Below are 16,159 nucleotides of genomic sequence, written 5' to 3' on the forward strand. Positions count from 1 at the left end.
AATACGTAAGCGTTGTGAAATATAGTTTTTCACTCAGTCATACCATGGCCGACTTCAGTATCCCCTCCATAATCTCACTGAATAAAATCAATTGGTATTTCAATTCACAAATGTTTGAGTACTAAGCCATACTTATGCAATTAAGTGTTTATTAGTGATTGATACACACTAGAGGAAAAGCAAACAAGAGCTTGTGTAACGTTACGTTTTGTAAACAAGATATGATTTATCAGATCAAATCACACAGGACCATGTTTGCTCTGGCTGCCACTTAGATCATAATTTGTTTAAAAAAGATAACGTTCGGTCCAAACAGAAGGACGATTGTATAATGGATCTCTCTGAGGTGGAAGTCAGCTACTTGACCTTCAAAGATTTAGCAAGTTTTGCTAGTTTTACATACTTGTGTGTTTTTTTTTTTATACAGGTTGATTGCCTGCGTGAATGATTTATCCCAGCATAACTCATTAGAGCCCCTATACCAAGCCTGCATTGATCCATCCAGCTCAAGAATATTTAGTGTTGTTGGCCACGTGTACGCTGATGCATAATAAGCCATTTCAGGGTTCCACTTTGACCATTAACAGAAAAAGGTCGTTTGTACCAGCAGAGCATGTTGGTTTTTAAATGCAAGAGATGAGCATCTATCTGATGTAATCAGTAATCCTTAGAAGTGGTGCTTGCCATCACATCCACCTGACAGCAAAAACAAAATCTGGCAATATCGATAGAAAATGATTGTTAATACATTGTACATTCAATGCAAATTAATGAATGCTTTCCAAAGTGCAAAATGATGGATAATTCTGGTCACGTCTGCGCAAGTTAATCCTTTGTTTGAACATGACTGATGATTTCCATAAATTGTCACATCGGGCAAGCTAATGCATTCTGTTGCTTGCAAACTGATGGAGTTTGCAAGTCATTTGTACCCATGTGCACTTATGGTAGAATATGACACCTCCTCTTGCCTCCTCGATCATTCTAACATATGACTTGTGAAGTGACTTTATCGTGTGTGTGTGTGTGTGTGTGTGTGTGTGTGTGTGATAGACATCTGTGAATTATTTCTATGCAGTCTACAAATCTCAGTATCGATACACACTTTGCTTGTTTTGCTTTGTTTCGGTTAATGCACAAGACGTACAATATCAATGAGGCACCAATTGTAGCAAACGAGTAAATACATAATTATGGTAATATACATATAAGTAACAAAGCTGCAACAAAGTTCATGCTGTATTCACCAACGGTTTATTTCTTCACACAAATTTTCGAGCGTCTCGCCGCCCTTTCTCAAGTGATGATACTTGATGCCTGTAAAATTGCATAATCACAATGCCCTTTCTTAAGTGTTGATGTATCAACACTTGAGAAAGGGCTGCGAGACGCTCGAAAGTTTGTGTGAAGAAATAAACCGTTGGTGAATACAGCATGAACTTTGTTGCAGCTTTGTTACTTATCTTTTTATCTTGCCAACACGTGGACTACCTTATCAATATATATATATATATATATATATATATATATATATATATATATATATACCGTATATGTTTACATTAATTCATTGTACATCCTATAGCTGCGTATTATTTGTCATTTTACTTTGTTGTATTTTCATTGAGAAATATGAAAATAAATTGAAAATATACAGATGACACTAGTGGCAAAGATTTGAGATTTTTTGAAGTACCTCAATATGCAAGTTTGATAAATTTATCACACCACTTTTTTATTTCTATATTTACAGATATTCATATTCTTTTTCCATTTTTCAGAACAAAGGGTATCATTGTGAAATAATTGTGACTATCGATATGCTCTTGCACAAGCTTAGTGAACTACACTATTCACCTTTTGTGTGTGTGTGTGTGATGAAGATGGTGTCTTCCAAATTGATCAAGCCGAAATAGGTATTTATTTAGTCAACATTAACTTTGCTCATTCTAATAATCCTAACGAAACTGTCTATGGCTAATACACTACATTAAGTACAATGTACATCTCTTTCAAATTATAATAATTTATTATTACGATGAAAATATTTCCTATTTGCATGCTTTTACAGTATTTCAAAGACAGACATTCTGGGACTGGAATCCATATGTCCCATGTAGAAAGGACGGCAGTGCTCAATATTTTCTCGCATCAAAGTATGATAATTTGCCTGAAGAGAAATACAGCATAACAAGCAAATATCTACATTGGTGCATATCAGTCAGTTCGCTCTTGCACAAATAATTATGTATTGAATTCCTTCAGGCTTTTTACCAATTTTACTCAATCCGAAAGAATATATTTCGACCGTGCATATTTGGGTGGTCGCATATAAATGTGTACAAATAATGTGTGACCATCATACACTTCAAAACATGCACAATTTCATTACAGGCTCTAGGGACACTAAACAGTACTTGCGTACTCAGATACAATGCTATACATAACAGTGAAAATATTATGGACCATGTCTCCCGACATTTTTTTGTTGTTTCCTAAAGGGGCTTTATGCTTTAATTATCCCTGTCTTGCATCAAATATCCTTCCATGGAAACTCCATACTCTATGCGTGTTTGCACGATAAAGAAGACAAATATTAGTCGAAAAAATTCTATCAAAAGTAATCTTTGTGAACAGTTTGTTTTTTGTTTCAAGTTTCATGGCACTGGAAATCAAAGAAACAGCATACACGGGGTTGATCCGGATGTCAATATAACAATAAAGCAATCAACATACAGCATTCAGTGACCTCGTATTAAATCTGTACATGGTGTTCGGTGGTTTCGGCAGCAGGAAACCGAACTGATCAACAGGAAATTATACATGATGTGGAGTACTTTTAGAATGTTGGACAGGAACACGCATATCGACAAAAACGAAATTCACGCACATAGAGTTTCGTAACAATCATGCGAAATGGAGTCCTTATGAATTACCAAATTGCACTAGGTGCCGTTAATAAATGACGAGTGCAATATACTTCTTATTTTAGAGTATAAGTTAAGTTGTCCTTTGTTTGTATATGGGCTTATTCATTAGATCAACATCTAGGCCTACTGGACTGGGTAGACTATCTTTCTGCGCCAGGGTTTGTAATCTGGCGGAGATTTCGACAAAATGATTATCATTCTACAATTGTCACGTGACATCCTTGTGACCCTGTTTCGTCACCGAGCAATGAAACAATGCTGGTCAGTCCAACGCACCGCCACGCCTTTAAAGAGCGTTTGGGCTTATGACGCAGTGGAGCTGTATTCGAGTATACCGCAGTGTATTGACGTATCCAACTTCCAGCAGACATTATTAATCTTCGAACGAGGTGATGGCGGTCGCACGTGCTGTTTTGCTTCTGGCCCTTCTCGGCCTTACAGCCGCAAAGCCCTTGGGACTTCTCGGAGACTTGTTTTCTGCTGTTACCGACATCCGCACCGCGCCCGGCATCCACACCGTGCCCGAACTCGACGTCGAACAATATCTGGGACGATGGTATCAGGTAACTTTGAAGGGCAGTGCCACAACATGTTCAAGTTAACTTTATCAAATAGATAACTGTATCGAGATTGATACAAAACGGACTTCAGATAAACAAAATAATAGAATCTTAAAGTTTCACGTGTTTTAAAACAAAACAAAAACCGAAAGTGGTATTGGTCGCACCCACATATCGATCCACACCGCAAGATGCGATGATGTCATCACCTCGTAATTCTCCCACTTTGAGTGTATATACACAAATATCATCTAATTATGTTTTTGTTGAAAATTCAGCAATTACAACCAATATTCACATTTCTAACTTGGCGTCGTTGTTGCTATAGTCTTTTACGAAACTATACGATAAGTTTGATGCGGAAGATACGTCTTATTATTTTTTTTTTTTCGGTTGCATTGTCGGAGTACATTCGGAGAACAATATTGCCGAATGTTGGACTTTGCCGTTTTTCGACATTCGCGTCCATCTCAAACTGTTCGCGTGCCCAGTGAAATCATTCACTAAAATCAGTCCTTTAACTTGGCGTCATAATGATTGCCATAAGCTCTTAAATGAAGATATGTCTCATTTTCGGCTGCATTGTCGAAGTACATTTCGGAGAACAACTTTTCCGATGTTGGACTTTGCCATTTTTTCGACATTCGCTTCCATCTCAAAAAGTTCGCGTGCTCAGTTATGAGCCCTTGAACTTGGCGTCATAATTGCTATCGGTAGACTTTTAGAAAACTATACATTGATTTAATGACGAGGATACACTACGTCTTATTTTGTTTATATCATATCTAACAAAGGAAGTGTTTATAGTATTGATTTTTTTTTGTATGTTCAAATCAATGATAGACTCTTAAGTAAGGAAATTGTCATATATGCCAATTTTAGCGTAATGGTTGTGAGTAATATCACTCTTTTGGAAAACATTTGAACATTTGAAATTCCATAGCTTTATTTTTCATTAATTTTAATGAAACTTCTATTACTCTTAATTTGTCTGATTAGTACTTTATGTAATTATCATATGATAGTAGGGAATTATCGTGAAATGCACATAGGTGCTAATTTCCAACTTCTGAAGTGTCTTTTGTGTAATAATTGTAGCTTCAAGATTTCCATTGATGACCGAAATAAAAGTTATGTAGACTGTCGGAATCATAAAGCATACTGCGTAGCTTGATTCCACAACAAAGTAGGAGTCTCGGCATTGCATTTGCATTATGCTTTCAGCAGCAAAGATAATGACCTACTTTGGAGTCTAGAATAATCAAACGCTGAAATACTTATCTGAACTGTTTTCTTTTCATCCTACAGATGTTCACTGATTTTGTCGTCACCTCTACATTTGAGAGAAATGCGGTGTGTGTTACAGCTGACTGTGAGTTTTCCAGAAACACCCATTATTTTTTGTTTATTTTTTTTTGTGGTAAATACGTGAACTTTTTTCTTTTCTTTTGTGAAGGAATAATGCCTGTTAAGATGTCACTCTTTCAGTCGAAAGTACGAAAAAGAGGGTTTTCATTAATATTATTAATATTATTATTTCAATTATTATTATTATTATTATTATTATTATTATTATTATTATTATCATTATTGTTATTATCATTTCGCTCATTGCCTGAATGGCTGTATTTTTGTTTTAATGCTTCTTCGGGCTAATCTTGAGGAGTGATGTATTTATCTTTGCTGTTATCATTTTGTCTAAACTTGAATTGAATGTGGAGGGGCTGGTTATCTTATCAGCCCATATATTATTGAGATGAATAGATAAATTGGACAGTGTCGACTTTGTAAAACAGAGAAAAGATTTTATTCGGTGATTACAAGTTAAACATGGACGACAAATTGTTAAGGGTTTATAAACGGGAATTGTGTAAAATGACCTCCCGACAATGCTGGGTTGATAGTGGCAGGACCAAATGGGGTAGAAAAAAAGTACAACAATGCCGACTCTATGGAGGCCTGTACCCTCGGAAGATATACAATAACAGCTTTCATTACCATTACTCATACAATAAAGTAGTGTTATATATCATTAGTATTTGTCCTCAACATCACTTCATCATTATTCATGATGAATGGAATTCTATGATATTACTATTAATACCATTGATGATATCATTATCATTGTTATGTATTGTTATTAATGTTACAATCCTCTGAAATTGTACATTGAATGGTTATGTACTGTATCTATATGTTAGAACTGCCCTGTGTTCTGTATATGTGCATGCATCATGCAAACAAAACAAATTTCCAGAAATGGACAGTAAAATCGAATTGAATTGAGGTGAATTGATTTGAATTGTCACTTTTTCATGAACGATGAGTTAGATCATCATAAATAAGTATCTAAGACATAACCAGATCTTAACCATCTCTATTTCTATAGATGGACTTAACGGGCCAGGAAACATTTCCGTGTACAACGCGAACAGGGAGAAGACACCCGACGGTGACCTGAACGACATCCGGGGCTATGCAACTGTTCCCGACCCAAGCCAACCCGGCAAACTCGAAGTGAAGTTCGATTCGGTACCGGGTGTATTGGGTCAATGTGAGTCGACGCTTTATTCATTCAATCATGAATTAATGTATTCATTAATTAAAACCAACGGAATCCCATTTTCTTTGCTCATTTTTCCACTAATGAATCATATTATTTCTGGTCAGTTTTCTTCTGTCTGCATGTGTTACATCAATAAAAAATGTCAACAAACCATCACATTTTTCATTTGTTACATCAATAAAAACGTCGACAAACCATCAAATTTTTCATTAATTCATTCCCTCTCTCTAGCTGTCTCCCTCCCTCTGCAAATACTTCACACATAATTCTTACGAAATAGACTCTTTCCGGGTTATTCGAGTCATGTTATGTATCAAGTCTAATAAATTTATCTTTCATCTGTTATCACACTTTGAGAAAGACAACAACAATAACAACAAAAAACACCAGAAAATATAATACGGGTCTAATGAAAATCTGATAGCTGATGCTAATGAAAATAAGTCATAGAAATTTCGAAAATGAAACACAATCAATACATGTATGCTATTTTCATACTCTTCATTAAGTTTGTTGTCTCCAGTGATGCTCGCTCTCTGTTCAATTGCATTTTGCAGACTGGGTGATTCGACTTGGCCCCGTCGTTCAGGGGAAGTACGACTATTCCGTCGTTACGGACTCCTTCAAGATGACCCTCTTCGTCCTAGCTCGAGACCCGGACAAGTTCCGCACAGATTACCAGGACGATGTCTTGGCCTTCCTTGCGGACCAGGGCTTCACGAGGTTCTACAACCGACCCATCGAGACACTCCAATCTGAAGACTGTCAGTACGCACCTAAACCGCCAAACTGAAATAATTATTCATTTCGATGTGATCAGCACAACCGGGCAAACCAATAAAGCAAATATTTGAAGAAAAAAAAAACCCGACAGATAAAGGACGTCATCAAATTTAAGTATCAGCATCTCATGCATATCAATTTATTATATTTGTATCAAACAGAATCTGAATTTCAAGAAATGATTCTGAAATTGCAAACTGGCAATCACGCCAATGTCCTACCATGTAATAAAAAATCATTATCCCCATGCGATTATAGATTATATGTATGTCTTGTACTTTGTGTGAATAGTAGTGATTGAAAATGAAGGGATTTTTTTTTGAATTATGTACCTCTACGTTTAAATGCACATATCAAATCAATACAAATGACTATATATACTTGACATGACTTTCATCAAATTTACATGTCATTAAATACATGAAAACGACTCATTATCTTTGTATATTATTTCAAACGCAAATAAATACCCGGTGTAGTTTGTAACTGGCATTCGTTGTCACCCTGCAATATATTTTTTGTCTCTTTCAACCCTTTGATGTATACAGTATGTTTAACTTCATATTTAAAATCTACCTGTATTTCGATAAAAAAGTAGTGTCATGTAGGTGCCTAATCCTGTATATACGGATGACATTGTAACGGCAACTGATAATAACAATTGGCTTAAAGATACGTATATTATACACACATAAGAAATAAACGTAAACAAGTAAGCATATATATATATATATATATATATATATATATACATTCAGCAAAAATAAGAAAGTAAACACTTTTTCAAGTTCACATTTCTCATAGAATATTTGGCTAGAAGCTAGTGTACTATATACCATATGAAAGATAATTTAATTGGCTATCACCCATGTAGGTCAATAAAAAGGGAAACTTCATGCATGAGTAAACACTTTAGTAAACACCTTCGTTTTTCTCTCCAGAGGCACAAAACTAAAAATATGATTATTGCAAAAATGAACAAGTTGTCATTCATGCGTAAGTGCTCTTCCATGTAACCTTAAGAACAAACGACAAATTTAACACAATAAAAAACATAAAATCGGTTGTAAAAAACAAACCTTTGATCTTTACAGTATCTTTGAAGCCCAAAAGATCAATAAAGGCTAAAAATAATGGAGGAAAATGAAGAATCTTCCGTCAAATCCAAATTCAAATGAAATGAAAGAGGAATCAATATTAACAAAAATGGTTGGAATTTGAATTGATTGCTAAAATTAGGAAAATTATAAATGATATTTGGTTTTTTAATTTGTCTCATGAACTCTTAAATTACTACATCAAAGAATGAAATAAAAATATTATATTCATCTTATCATCATTGTGCCCTTACTTCCTATGTCATTTGAAGTTTGAATTGACAGAAAATTCTTATTTCCCCCCATTAGTTTCCCACTTTGATTTTGTTTCAGGTTATAAAGAAAAAAGAGTAAGAAAACCTACTTTTGCTATTTAAGAATGTCTCTTATTGTGTTAAACTGGTCATTTGTTATCATTGTTATCTTGAAGGGCATTTGCAAATAAAAGAAAACATGCCAATTTTTGCAATTTTTATTTATGGCCCTTGGAGGACAAAAATGAATGTGTTCACTCATGCGTGAAATATGTCTTGATATTGACCTATTACGTCGATAGCCAATTAAATTACCTTTAATATGATAAGTAATATATTGATTTTTCATCGAAATTTTCTGTGAAAAATATGAATGCGGAGGAAAAAGTGTTTACTTTCTTTTTTTTTCTGAGTGTATACATTATATAAAGGATTATGATATACATATATACAAGTACTTATACATTTAATATGATATATATAATATGTATGAATATATAACGATAACATTTTGAAATATATCCATTATACACATGCATGATATAATATACGTCATCATAAGAATTGAAGACGGTGTAGGCCTACATGACTCTATGTTATTGATTGTTCAAGCATTAAAGTCAAAGAGGATGAAATATAGATCTTTGCAAGGCATCCATTTCTTAATGTAAAGAAACCACAAAAGCTGTTCTTAACTTCGAGTCATATACTCCAGCTGCGCGCATATCCTGCTTGTAAGAAACAAAACAATTCTATTCTCACCACTCTAAGTAATCGGCCTACATGCAGAAAGCGATGTTTGACTGAGTTTGAGGCAAAACCAGTAGGGATCTAACTCTATACAGAGTGAAAGTTGAGCATGGTATGCTATAATCATAAGCATTTTATAGCACTTTAAGCCAAAGAATAAAAAGACGAAAAGAATGCAGTAACCTTTATTAAAACACTGAAATTGAAAATTGCACCAAAGCAATAACTGAACAATTTACAATCATAATAAACCTTACTTTGATAGAACAGGACGTAACGTGTACCATGCATTCGTTTAACGACTTTAGGACTCTGCTGGATATGAAAGGACCTTTGACACAATTAGGAGACATGGATAGAGAACGTGTGAATCAAATTCAACAAATATTACGTAATATTGAACTATGGTCCTCCTGACCGGTCATATTGATTAGCCCATCTCTTGGTCAGGGACGTACGCAGATGAAATCCCTACCGATTTGATAGACCTATTTCTATAACCTACGTCACAGCATTGTGTAGCGGACAACCTTGATACCTCGACACCCTACCACCAGAGTGCGAATAATATATTGTTGCTGAACTTCGCCTATCACACTCTCATTGTAAGCTCTCTGAGGGCACACGGAAATGGCGGTTCCCTTTTTTCTCGTTTGTTTGCTGTCTCTTCTTTCTGGAGCGACGCCCGCGGCTCTCCGACACTTCCGCGGTAAAAAGGACATCCACACCGTTACAGAACTGAAACTCGACAACTACTATGGCCGCTGGTATGAGGTGCGTGTGCTTTCTAATATATTTTTAGTATATTTCTAGTATATTTTTGATGAATGTATGTAATATTGATTGATGTTTTGTCATAGAGAGTAAATGGTAGTTTAATTGTTATGATGAAAAATATGTGTGATTATGATAATGATCATTTCAGGTAATAAGAAGTAGAGGTTGGTGAAGTTTATAAGGAGGGCGAAAAGAGAAGATGAAGAAAAAGAATATGAGTAGAGGTTGAAGGAGGGGAAGTGAAGTAGAGGATGGTGAAGTTTATAAGGAGGGCGAAAAGAGAAGATGAAGAAAAAGAATATGAGTAGATGAAAATGACGTTGATTTTAGTAAGATTTTTGTATAAACATAGGTTATTTATGAAAATAAGGAAAAAGGTGGTAGAAATTGTTAAATCTTACTAAAATCAATATATTCATTTAGTGCGAAAGAAAGACCAAAAAGCAATGATTTGTTTTGAACTAGATGCGACAGGTCGTGAAATGTTAAACTTATTTTCATCAACTTCTTTCATGGGCTTATTAAAGAATGAATAAACTAGAATCGGTAAGATAATACTTCTCTTGTTTACCCTATTTATAAGCCTACACCTTACAGATTATAGAGGCCTACTACTATGAACACGCCTTGGTCTACACCTATCTTAATATTTCCAGTGTTAAACGGAATGAAATACGTGTAGTTGGGTCTACAGGAAGAAATAATTAGGGTGGCCTCGAAAAGGTCTCCCATGTCTGAGAATTTTCAACGAAGTACCACAGATCTGTAAACACTGCGGTATCCTTGTTTGCACTATAACTATTTGATGGTCAAGGAATCGACGTTCGATGATCAGGTCATTGCCAATTTATACACTGAGCAGTAGGGTCAGTTGTATAGTGGAAAAAAGCTGATCACATGACTTCATGACATGTCCCATACACTCAAAGGAAAACAATACAAACACGCTGGAAAATAAGACAACAGGAGACGACTAGAAATTAGATCCATTTCCCTGAATCTTAACATGATGATCTTATCTCTATGCCCCCAGAAAATCATTAGTAAGTATAGTATAAGGTCTTATTTACCCAGGGTAGCCTCTTCAGTGTTGCCACTGCTCTACCAGAGGGCCCTGCCATTATTATTATCCTAGCATTGCCGGGTACTCGTACCCATTTATACACCTGGGTCAAGAGGGACATGGTGGGAAAAACATCTTGTCCAAGGACGTAAGCGCTGGGCGGGACTTGAACTCGGGCCGTGCCGATCGGGAATCGGGAGTCGTATCCACTGTGCCACAGCGCCCCCACATACATATTAGACATATAATATGAGTTTGCTAGCAAAATGGGTTAAGCACAAATGTCAAACATTTTAAAGTGAGTCCATCATCAGATGGGCAATATCAAACCTTTCCAATTATTAACGGTCTATCACTTGTTGCATAACAAAGAATATTCCTGAAGATATTTGCCAATATTCTTGATTATGATTAAAACTATCCCTTATTTTCTAATCATTTTCTGTCTTTAGAACCTCTCGCAAGCGCCTCAAATTGCCAAGAATGGATTTATTTAACTCGTTTTGCAATCAAACTCCTCATTAATGATGGCGCAACGTCTCACTTTACTTTGTCCGCCCTTGGAATGATCACTAATCCTATCACGATCTGCAATCGAGAAACAATGATTTACGATCCTATTATAATAAATAAATGGAGAAATAACAGATGTAAGCCTATATTACAGATTACAACATGATTCATGCTTGAATACATATCAGCTTACGTGGCAATTCCAGTATTGTTCAACAACAATTTCTACTTTTTACTGCGTCTCTGTGCAGATGTATTCAGACCTGATCGTCAAGTCAACATTTGAAAGAAACTCATACTGCACCACAGCAACTTGTAAGTAAACTTATCTTGACTTTAGTCAGATTCATAGACAGTTACAAAGCATACTCTTCTCCAAATGCTGTTAAGGGTTTAAAAAGTTGTAATGTATTTGAAAAACGTCTATATACACGTTAAGGAGTAGTTAACCATAGGAAGGCAGTTCATCTTCAAACCACCTCGAGTGTCAATACATGATGATTACAAGGCGCGAATTATGGACATTAAAAGGAAAGTTATAGTTTGAGCGTTTGGCAAGCATATACGCAGTCATCCTATGTTCAAAGCTCTAGTCCTGCACTTATTATATTAGTGTCAAAGACACTACAGTAGGATCTTTGTTTTAGTTCAATGTTTCCGTGACTGTATAACGTCTTTTGTAACTGTAATTCTCATAACCACTACATGCATTTCAAAATAGATTCACAAGTTATGCAGTAAATATGTCCTTGACACTGAAGGATTTTTCTTCTTTCTTTCTTTCTTTCTTCTTTTTTTCATTCAGATGGCAAGGGAGACAACAATACAGTCACTGTTTTCAACTCCGGCCGCCTCGGCTCGCCCACCGGCTCACCAAGTGAAATCTCTGGCTATGCCTACGTCCCCGACCCGGCGGAACCGGGCAAACTCAAGCTGAAGTTCCCCAACATTCCCCTCGGCGATTGTAAGTGAATCAAAAATATCTATAATCACACATTTAGCACTTAAGTCAAGTCAAAACATTTTAGACGTAAAAAAACAAACAAACAAACCCGATGCTTTTTATAGTTTTACTTTAAGTACATGTTTCAAGAAAAGTAAAGTTATTCATAGTAGCCCCTTACATGTAGGCCTATTTTCTCCGAATAGTTCATATTCAAATTACTTGCTACTCGATTTTTTTTTTCCCTCTGAAAGGACGAATAAGGTAGGTAGGCCTAGCCTACAGTTTGTAACGTTTGCTACTGCAAAATTTCCTCCGTGCTAGTAGGCCTATATTTATCCGGGCATCTTGTATGGCGTTTAAAGGTTTACACATTGTACACTTGTATCTGCTAAGATTTCCAATCTTCACATATATTCAACTATAAATTATATGCTACGAGATACAGACGAAACATGAATGTGATATTCGAATAAGGAAATGGTGCAGAGCTTAAATTTCCCCAAATAGAAAGTCTCCAATCAAAAAAAAAAACAAAAACAAAATGAAGAACAGACAAATCTTATCAAGTAAGTCTGACTTTGTATAAAATTGTCAACAATCACATTATGAGAATGATGCATTATATTCATGATTATAAATGTGGATGTATAGTGCAGAATAAGTCTTGACATATACACAATCACCAAATATGCTTTGTAAACATTGCATCCCTATTTCTGTCCTACATGCAACCAGACTGGGTAGTGGCCCTGGGTCCTGTGGAGAATGACCAGTACCAATACAGTGTGGTCACTGAGCCCAGTATGCTGCAGCTCTTCATCCTCGCCCGGGACCCCGCAGACTTCCGCCAGAAGTACCAGGACCAGGTCCTGGATCTCGTGAAGGATATGGGCTTCACACGGTTCTGGAACAAGCCTATGATCACGTACCAAGGATCAGACTGCATCTACCCTGACCCGCCGGAGTTGTAGATGGGATGACCTTATACGATGTCCTTAGCATATAAGCATGGGAAGATCTTGTACGAACGATGCACCTATAGGATATTGACTGTGCTTGCATGCCTAATAGGCCCTATCATATCGGTGCTTTCATTGACAAAATTGCACTACCAGTACACACGCTGGTATTCATTTAATCTGCTTTTCTTTTTTATGATACCGGATTCACTGGGGGCAGTCATTGAATTGAGTGATGATAAGGTATTATGGTTAAATCTGTAATACACTTATATACAAATAAATTGAGATGTACAATCTTTGGATTTTATTCTAATTATAACATTTGCATGTACTGCACTCCAAATCAGAATCAGTGGGTACTTAGTGTAAGGAGACAATTTTTAAAAAATTATTATTATACAAGGCAGCATTACTTGAATAAAATCACATTTCACTTGCAAATCAAGACAGGAGTTAAATGATAAAGATTGGAAATGAGCCCTAATTTCTATTCTCACAAGAAAATAATTCCAGATGTAGAGAGGCCAGTAAATACGTGTACAACAATTTCCAGATAAGATTCAGAGTAAGGACATGTCAATAGGAGTACATGTACTAAGTAAAAATCCAATTCCTTCCGAATGATGCACAATGAGAAATAACTGTCACACCTGATTGGGTTCTAACGTATGTAGACCTATCAGTAATATTGTTTTGGTGATGACTTTGATTTTAATGATGGGTTAAGTATTTGAGATTCAAGCAACAATTCACTCATCTATAGGGATTTATACTCATATACACATTAACATTTTGATGCCTGTAAGATATCATATCTTGCTGTACCAATAAAAAACAAATCAGTGAATACTGTTCTGCAAGACTTCTCTTTATACCATAAGTTGTAAGAATTCCATCACCATGTTCAATGACAATGGTAAAATTTGTAAGTTACAAAAGGAAAATGCACTTTCAAGGTTCGATCATGACAAAACTTGGCATAGACACCAGGAAAAGTGGGTAGAGAGACACAGGCAGCCATACAGACAAAATGTACAGACACCACTCCAAAACAATTCGCAGCACAATGTACAGCATGACATAGCACACTTTGAATGCAAGGTTGAACGCCTCATATTTACAGCATGGCATACCTTTCACGGTACTTGTACATGTATATGGTAAATCTGCAATGCACAACACTTTGCAAACAGCAATTTTCAAATACGACAGACAAGGTAATGACTGGGGGTAATGACAAGAACGCATGTGATATTTCCTGATTCTACCATTTATTTCTTGATATATATCTTTGTACAAACTCTTAAACATGACAAGTTTACACAATCTGTTCTCGCACACTACTAGTTTCAAGCTATTACAATAATTTGCTGATGACCCAAACAAATAGCAAACTTGACTTGAAAAGAAAACTCTTTCAAAGAACAGTTTTTTGAAATGTTCACTATCACATATGAAGCAACATCTTCACCATTCAAGGAGAAGCCCACCAAATTAAATGTGCTAGATCCCTGTGAATAAAACAATACCACAGCATCAAATGCCTGATATCTCCATACAATGATCATGCAGTAATTCTCAAGTTTTAAAGAAGAAAATCAGTAGCTATTCATAGCATGTATGACTCAATATATCTTGCCACATACCTTGCCACACAAATATCTTGGCATGTATGATGTCAATCTCTGAAGTCATGCCCCATAAGACTTTGCACTCTGTTGAAGCAGATAATTTCATCACAGACACAATCATGGACATCTTTTACTGTCTAGCTCAATAAAGTTGTCAAATTTAAGCATATTTATGTGTATATGTGTTGAGAGATTGCCCATAATGGCTTGATTATGGTGATCTTGTGTGTATGCATGGAATGAATGTTGTAAAACAAATACAGTGCACTCCTGTTATAACGAACACGGTTATAACAAATCCCGGTTACAATAAAGTATTGTAAGAATTTAGGCCACAACGTTATCCACCATATGTATCTTTATCATCTATTTGTTTGGTTATAACAAAACTTCGATACAATGAAAGAAAACTGCTGGTCTCAAGGACTTTGTTATAATGGGAGTCCACTGTAAGATATATTAAACTCTGTAAAAATGGACAATTACAGGCATCCTTGTCAAAATACATGGCCAAGAATGCACACAACCTTCCTTGTAGTAACTCCTTCAAAAGGATTCTCAGAGAGAATCCAATGCTTGACACAACAGGAACTGTTCCAATTCCATCACACTTAGCATCTAGTGTTTTAGTTGCAAACCATATCTTGATCCCTAGCCCACCCCGCCCCCAAGTAGGAATTAAATTATGTGTCAATCAAGCTCTTAAAGACATCTACTTGGTTCAGTATGCAATTTTCTTGATGCCACTCAGATATACTCTCCAGGAATTATGGATTCACACAATTATCGTAAGTCTCTGCTAATAATGTACAAATAAATATGTTATACAACTGTACATGAGCTGTACAATGCCAACACATAATACAGACTGAGTGTTGCAACATGAGTGCAACAGTTTTTGTTGTTAATGTTTTTGTTGTTAATGCTATAATTTGTACAAAGAAAAGGACAAAAAAAAATATAAGTGACTTTGTGTGCCAAGACATATGGCTCACTCTTATTTCAGGGCTTCATGAGGGAATGATATATGCAAAGCCTCGCAACACTGTATGACATACTTAAGTCTTACAAAATGAAAATCTCACATGCAACACACAGATTATGAACAGTTCGGAAACAATATCACAATCTTGACTAGTTTGATTTTTATCATGATCTTGAATGCTTATAAGCACGCAGCCACAGGATAGATGGCTTTAAGTCCCCTCTGAAAGACCAGACAATGAGCATAAATTGTCTCGTCTACTACGGGCACAACTGCTCCTGCCAAAGGACTCAAAAACCACAGACCTCGAGACTAAGTCTGTGGTCGTCCCCACTGAGCTCC

General features: G+C 35.9%; 2 protein-coding genes across 2 annotated transcripts; both read left to right on the forward strand.

Annotated features, from left to right (window-relative positions):
• Positions 1-3,322: 3,322 nt before the first annotated feature.
• On the forward strand, positions 3,323-6,849 carry LOC139740000 (apolipoprotein D-like). The gene is made up of 4 exons (XM_071650596.1): positions 3,323-3,493; positions 4,799-4,862; positions 5,880-6,044; positions 6,614-6,849. The coding sequence occupies exons 1-4, from the start codon at positions 3,323-3,325 to the stop codon at positions 6,847-6,849; spliced, it is 636 nt and encodes a 211-aa protein (XP_071506697.1).
• Positions 6,850-9,570: 2,721 nt separating this feature from the next.
• Positions 9,571-13,210, forward strand: LOC139740001 (uncharacterized). Its single transcript, XM_071650597.1, has 4 exons — positions 9,571-9,714; positions 11,545-11,608; positions 12,099-12,257; positions 12,975-13,210. The coding sequence occupies exons 1-4, from the start codon at positions 9,571-9,573 to the stop codon at positions 13,208-13,210; spliced, it is 603 nt and encodes a 200-aa protein (XP_071506698.1).
• The last annotated feature ends 2,949 nt before the right edge of the window (positions 13,211-16,159 follow it).

This window comes from Diadema antillarum, unplaced genomic scaffold (assembly GCF_040938485.1).
Source record: "Diadema antillarum isolate AM-2024a unplaced genomic scaffold, OU_Dant_1.0 seq00000824_RagTag, whole genome shotgun sequence".
Taxonomy (NCBI): Eukaryota; Metazoa; Echinodermata; class Echinoidea; order Diadematoida; family Diadematidae; genus Diadema; species Diadema antillarum.

Bases quoted from the DNA above. Each gene is read 5' to 3' on its own strand.
- LOC139740000 (XM_071650596.1), top strand. From the start codon at position 3,323: ATGGCGGTCGCACGTGCTGTTTTGCTTCTGGCCCTTCTCGGCCTTACA. The intron at 3,494-4,798 runs GTAACTTTGAAG...TTCATCCTACAG, and splicing joins ATCTGGGACGATGGTATCAG to ATGTTCACTGATTTTGTCGT. The intron at 4,863-5,879 runs GTGAGTTTTCCA...CTATTTCTATAG, and splicing joins GGTGTGTGTTACAGCTGACT to ATGGACTTAACGGGCCAGGA.
- LOC139740001 (XM_071650597.1), top strand. From the start codon at position 9,571: ATGGCGGTTCCCTTTTTTCTCGTTTGTTTGCTGTCTCTTCTTTCTGGA. The intron at 9,715-11,544 runs GTGCGTGTGCTT...GTCTCTGTGCAG, and splicing joins ACTATGGCCGCTGGTATGAG to ATGTATTCAGACCTGATCGT. The intron at 12,258-12,974 runs GTAAGTGAATCA...ACATGCAACCAG, and splicing joins CAACATTCCCCTCGGCGATT to ACTGGGTAGTGGCCCTGGGT.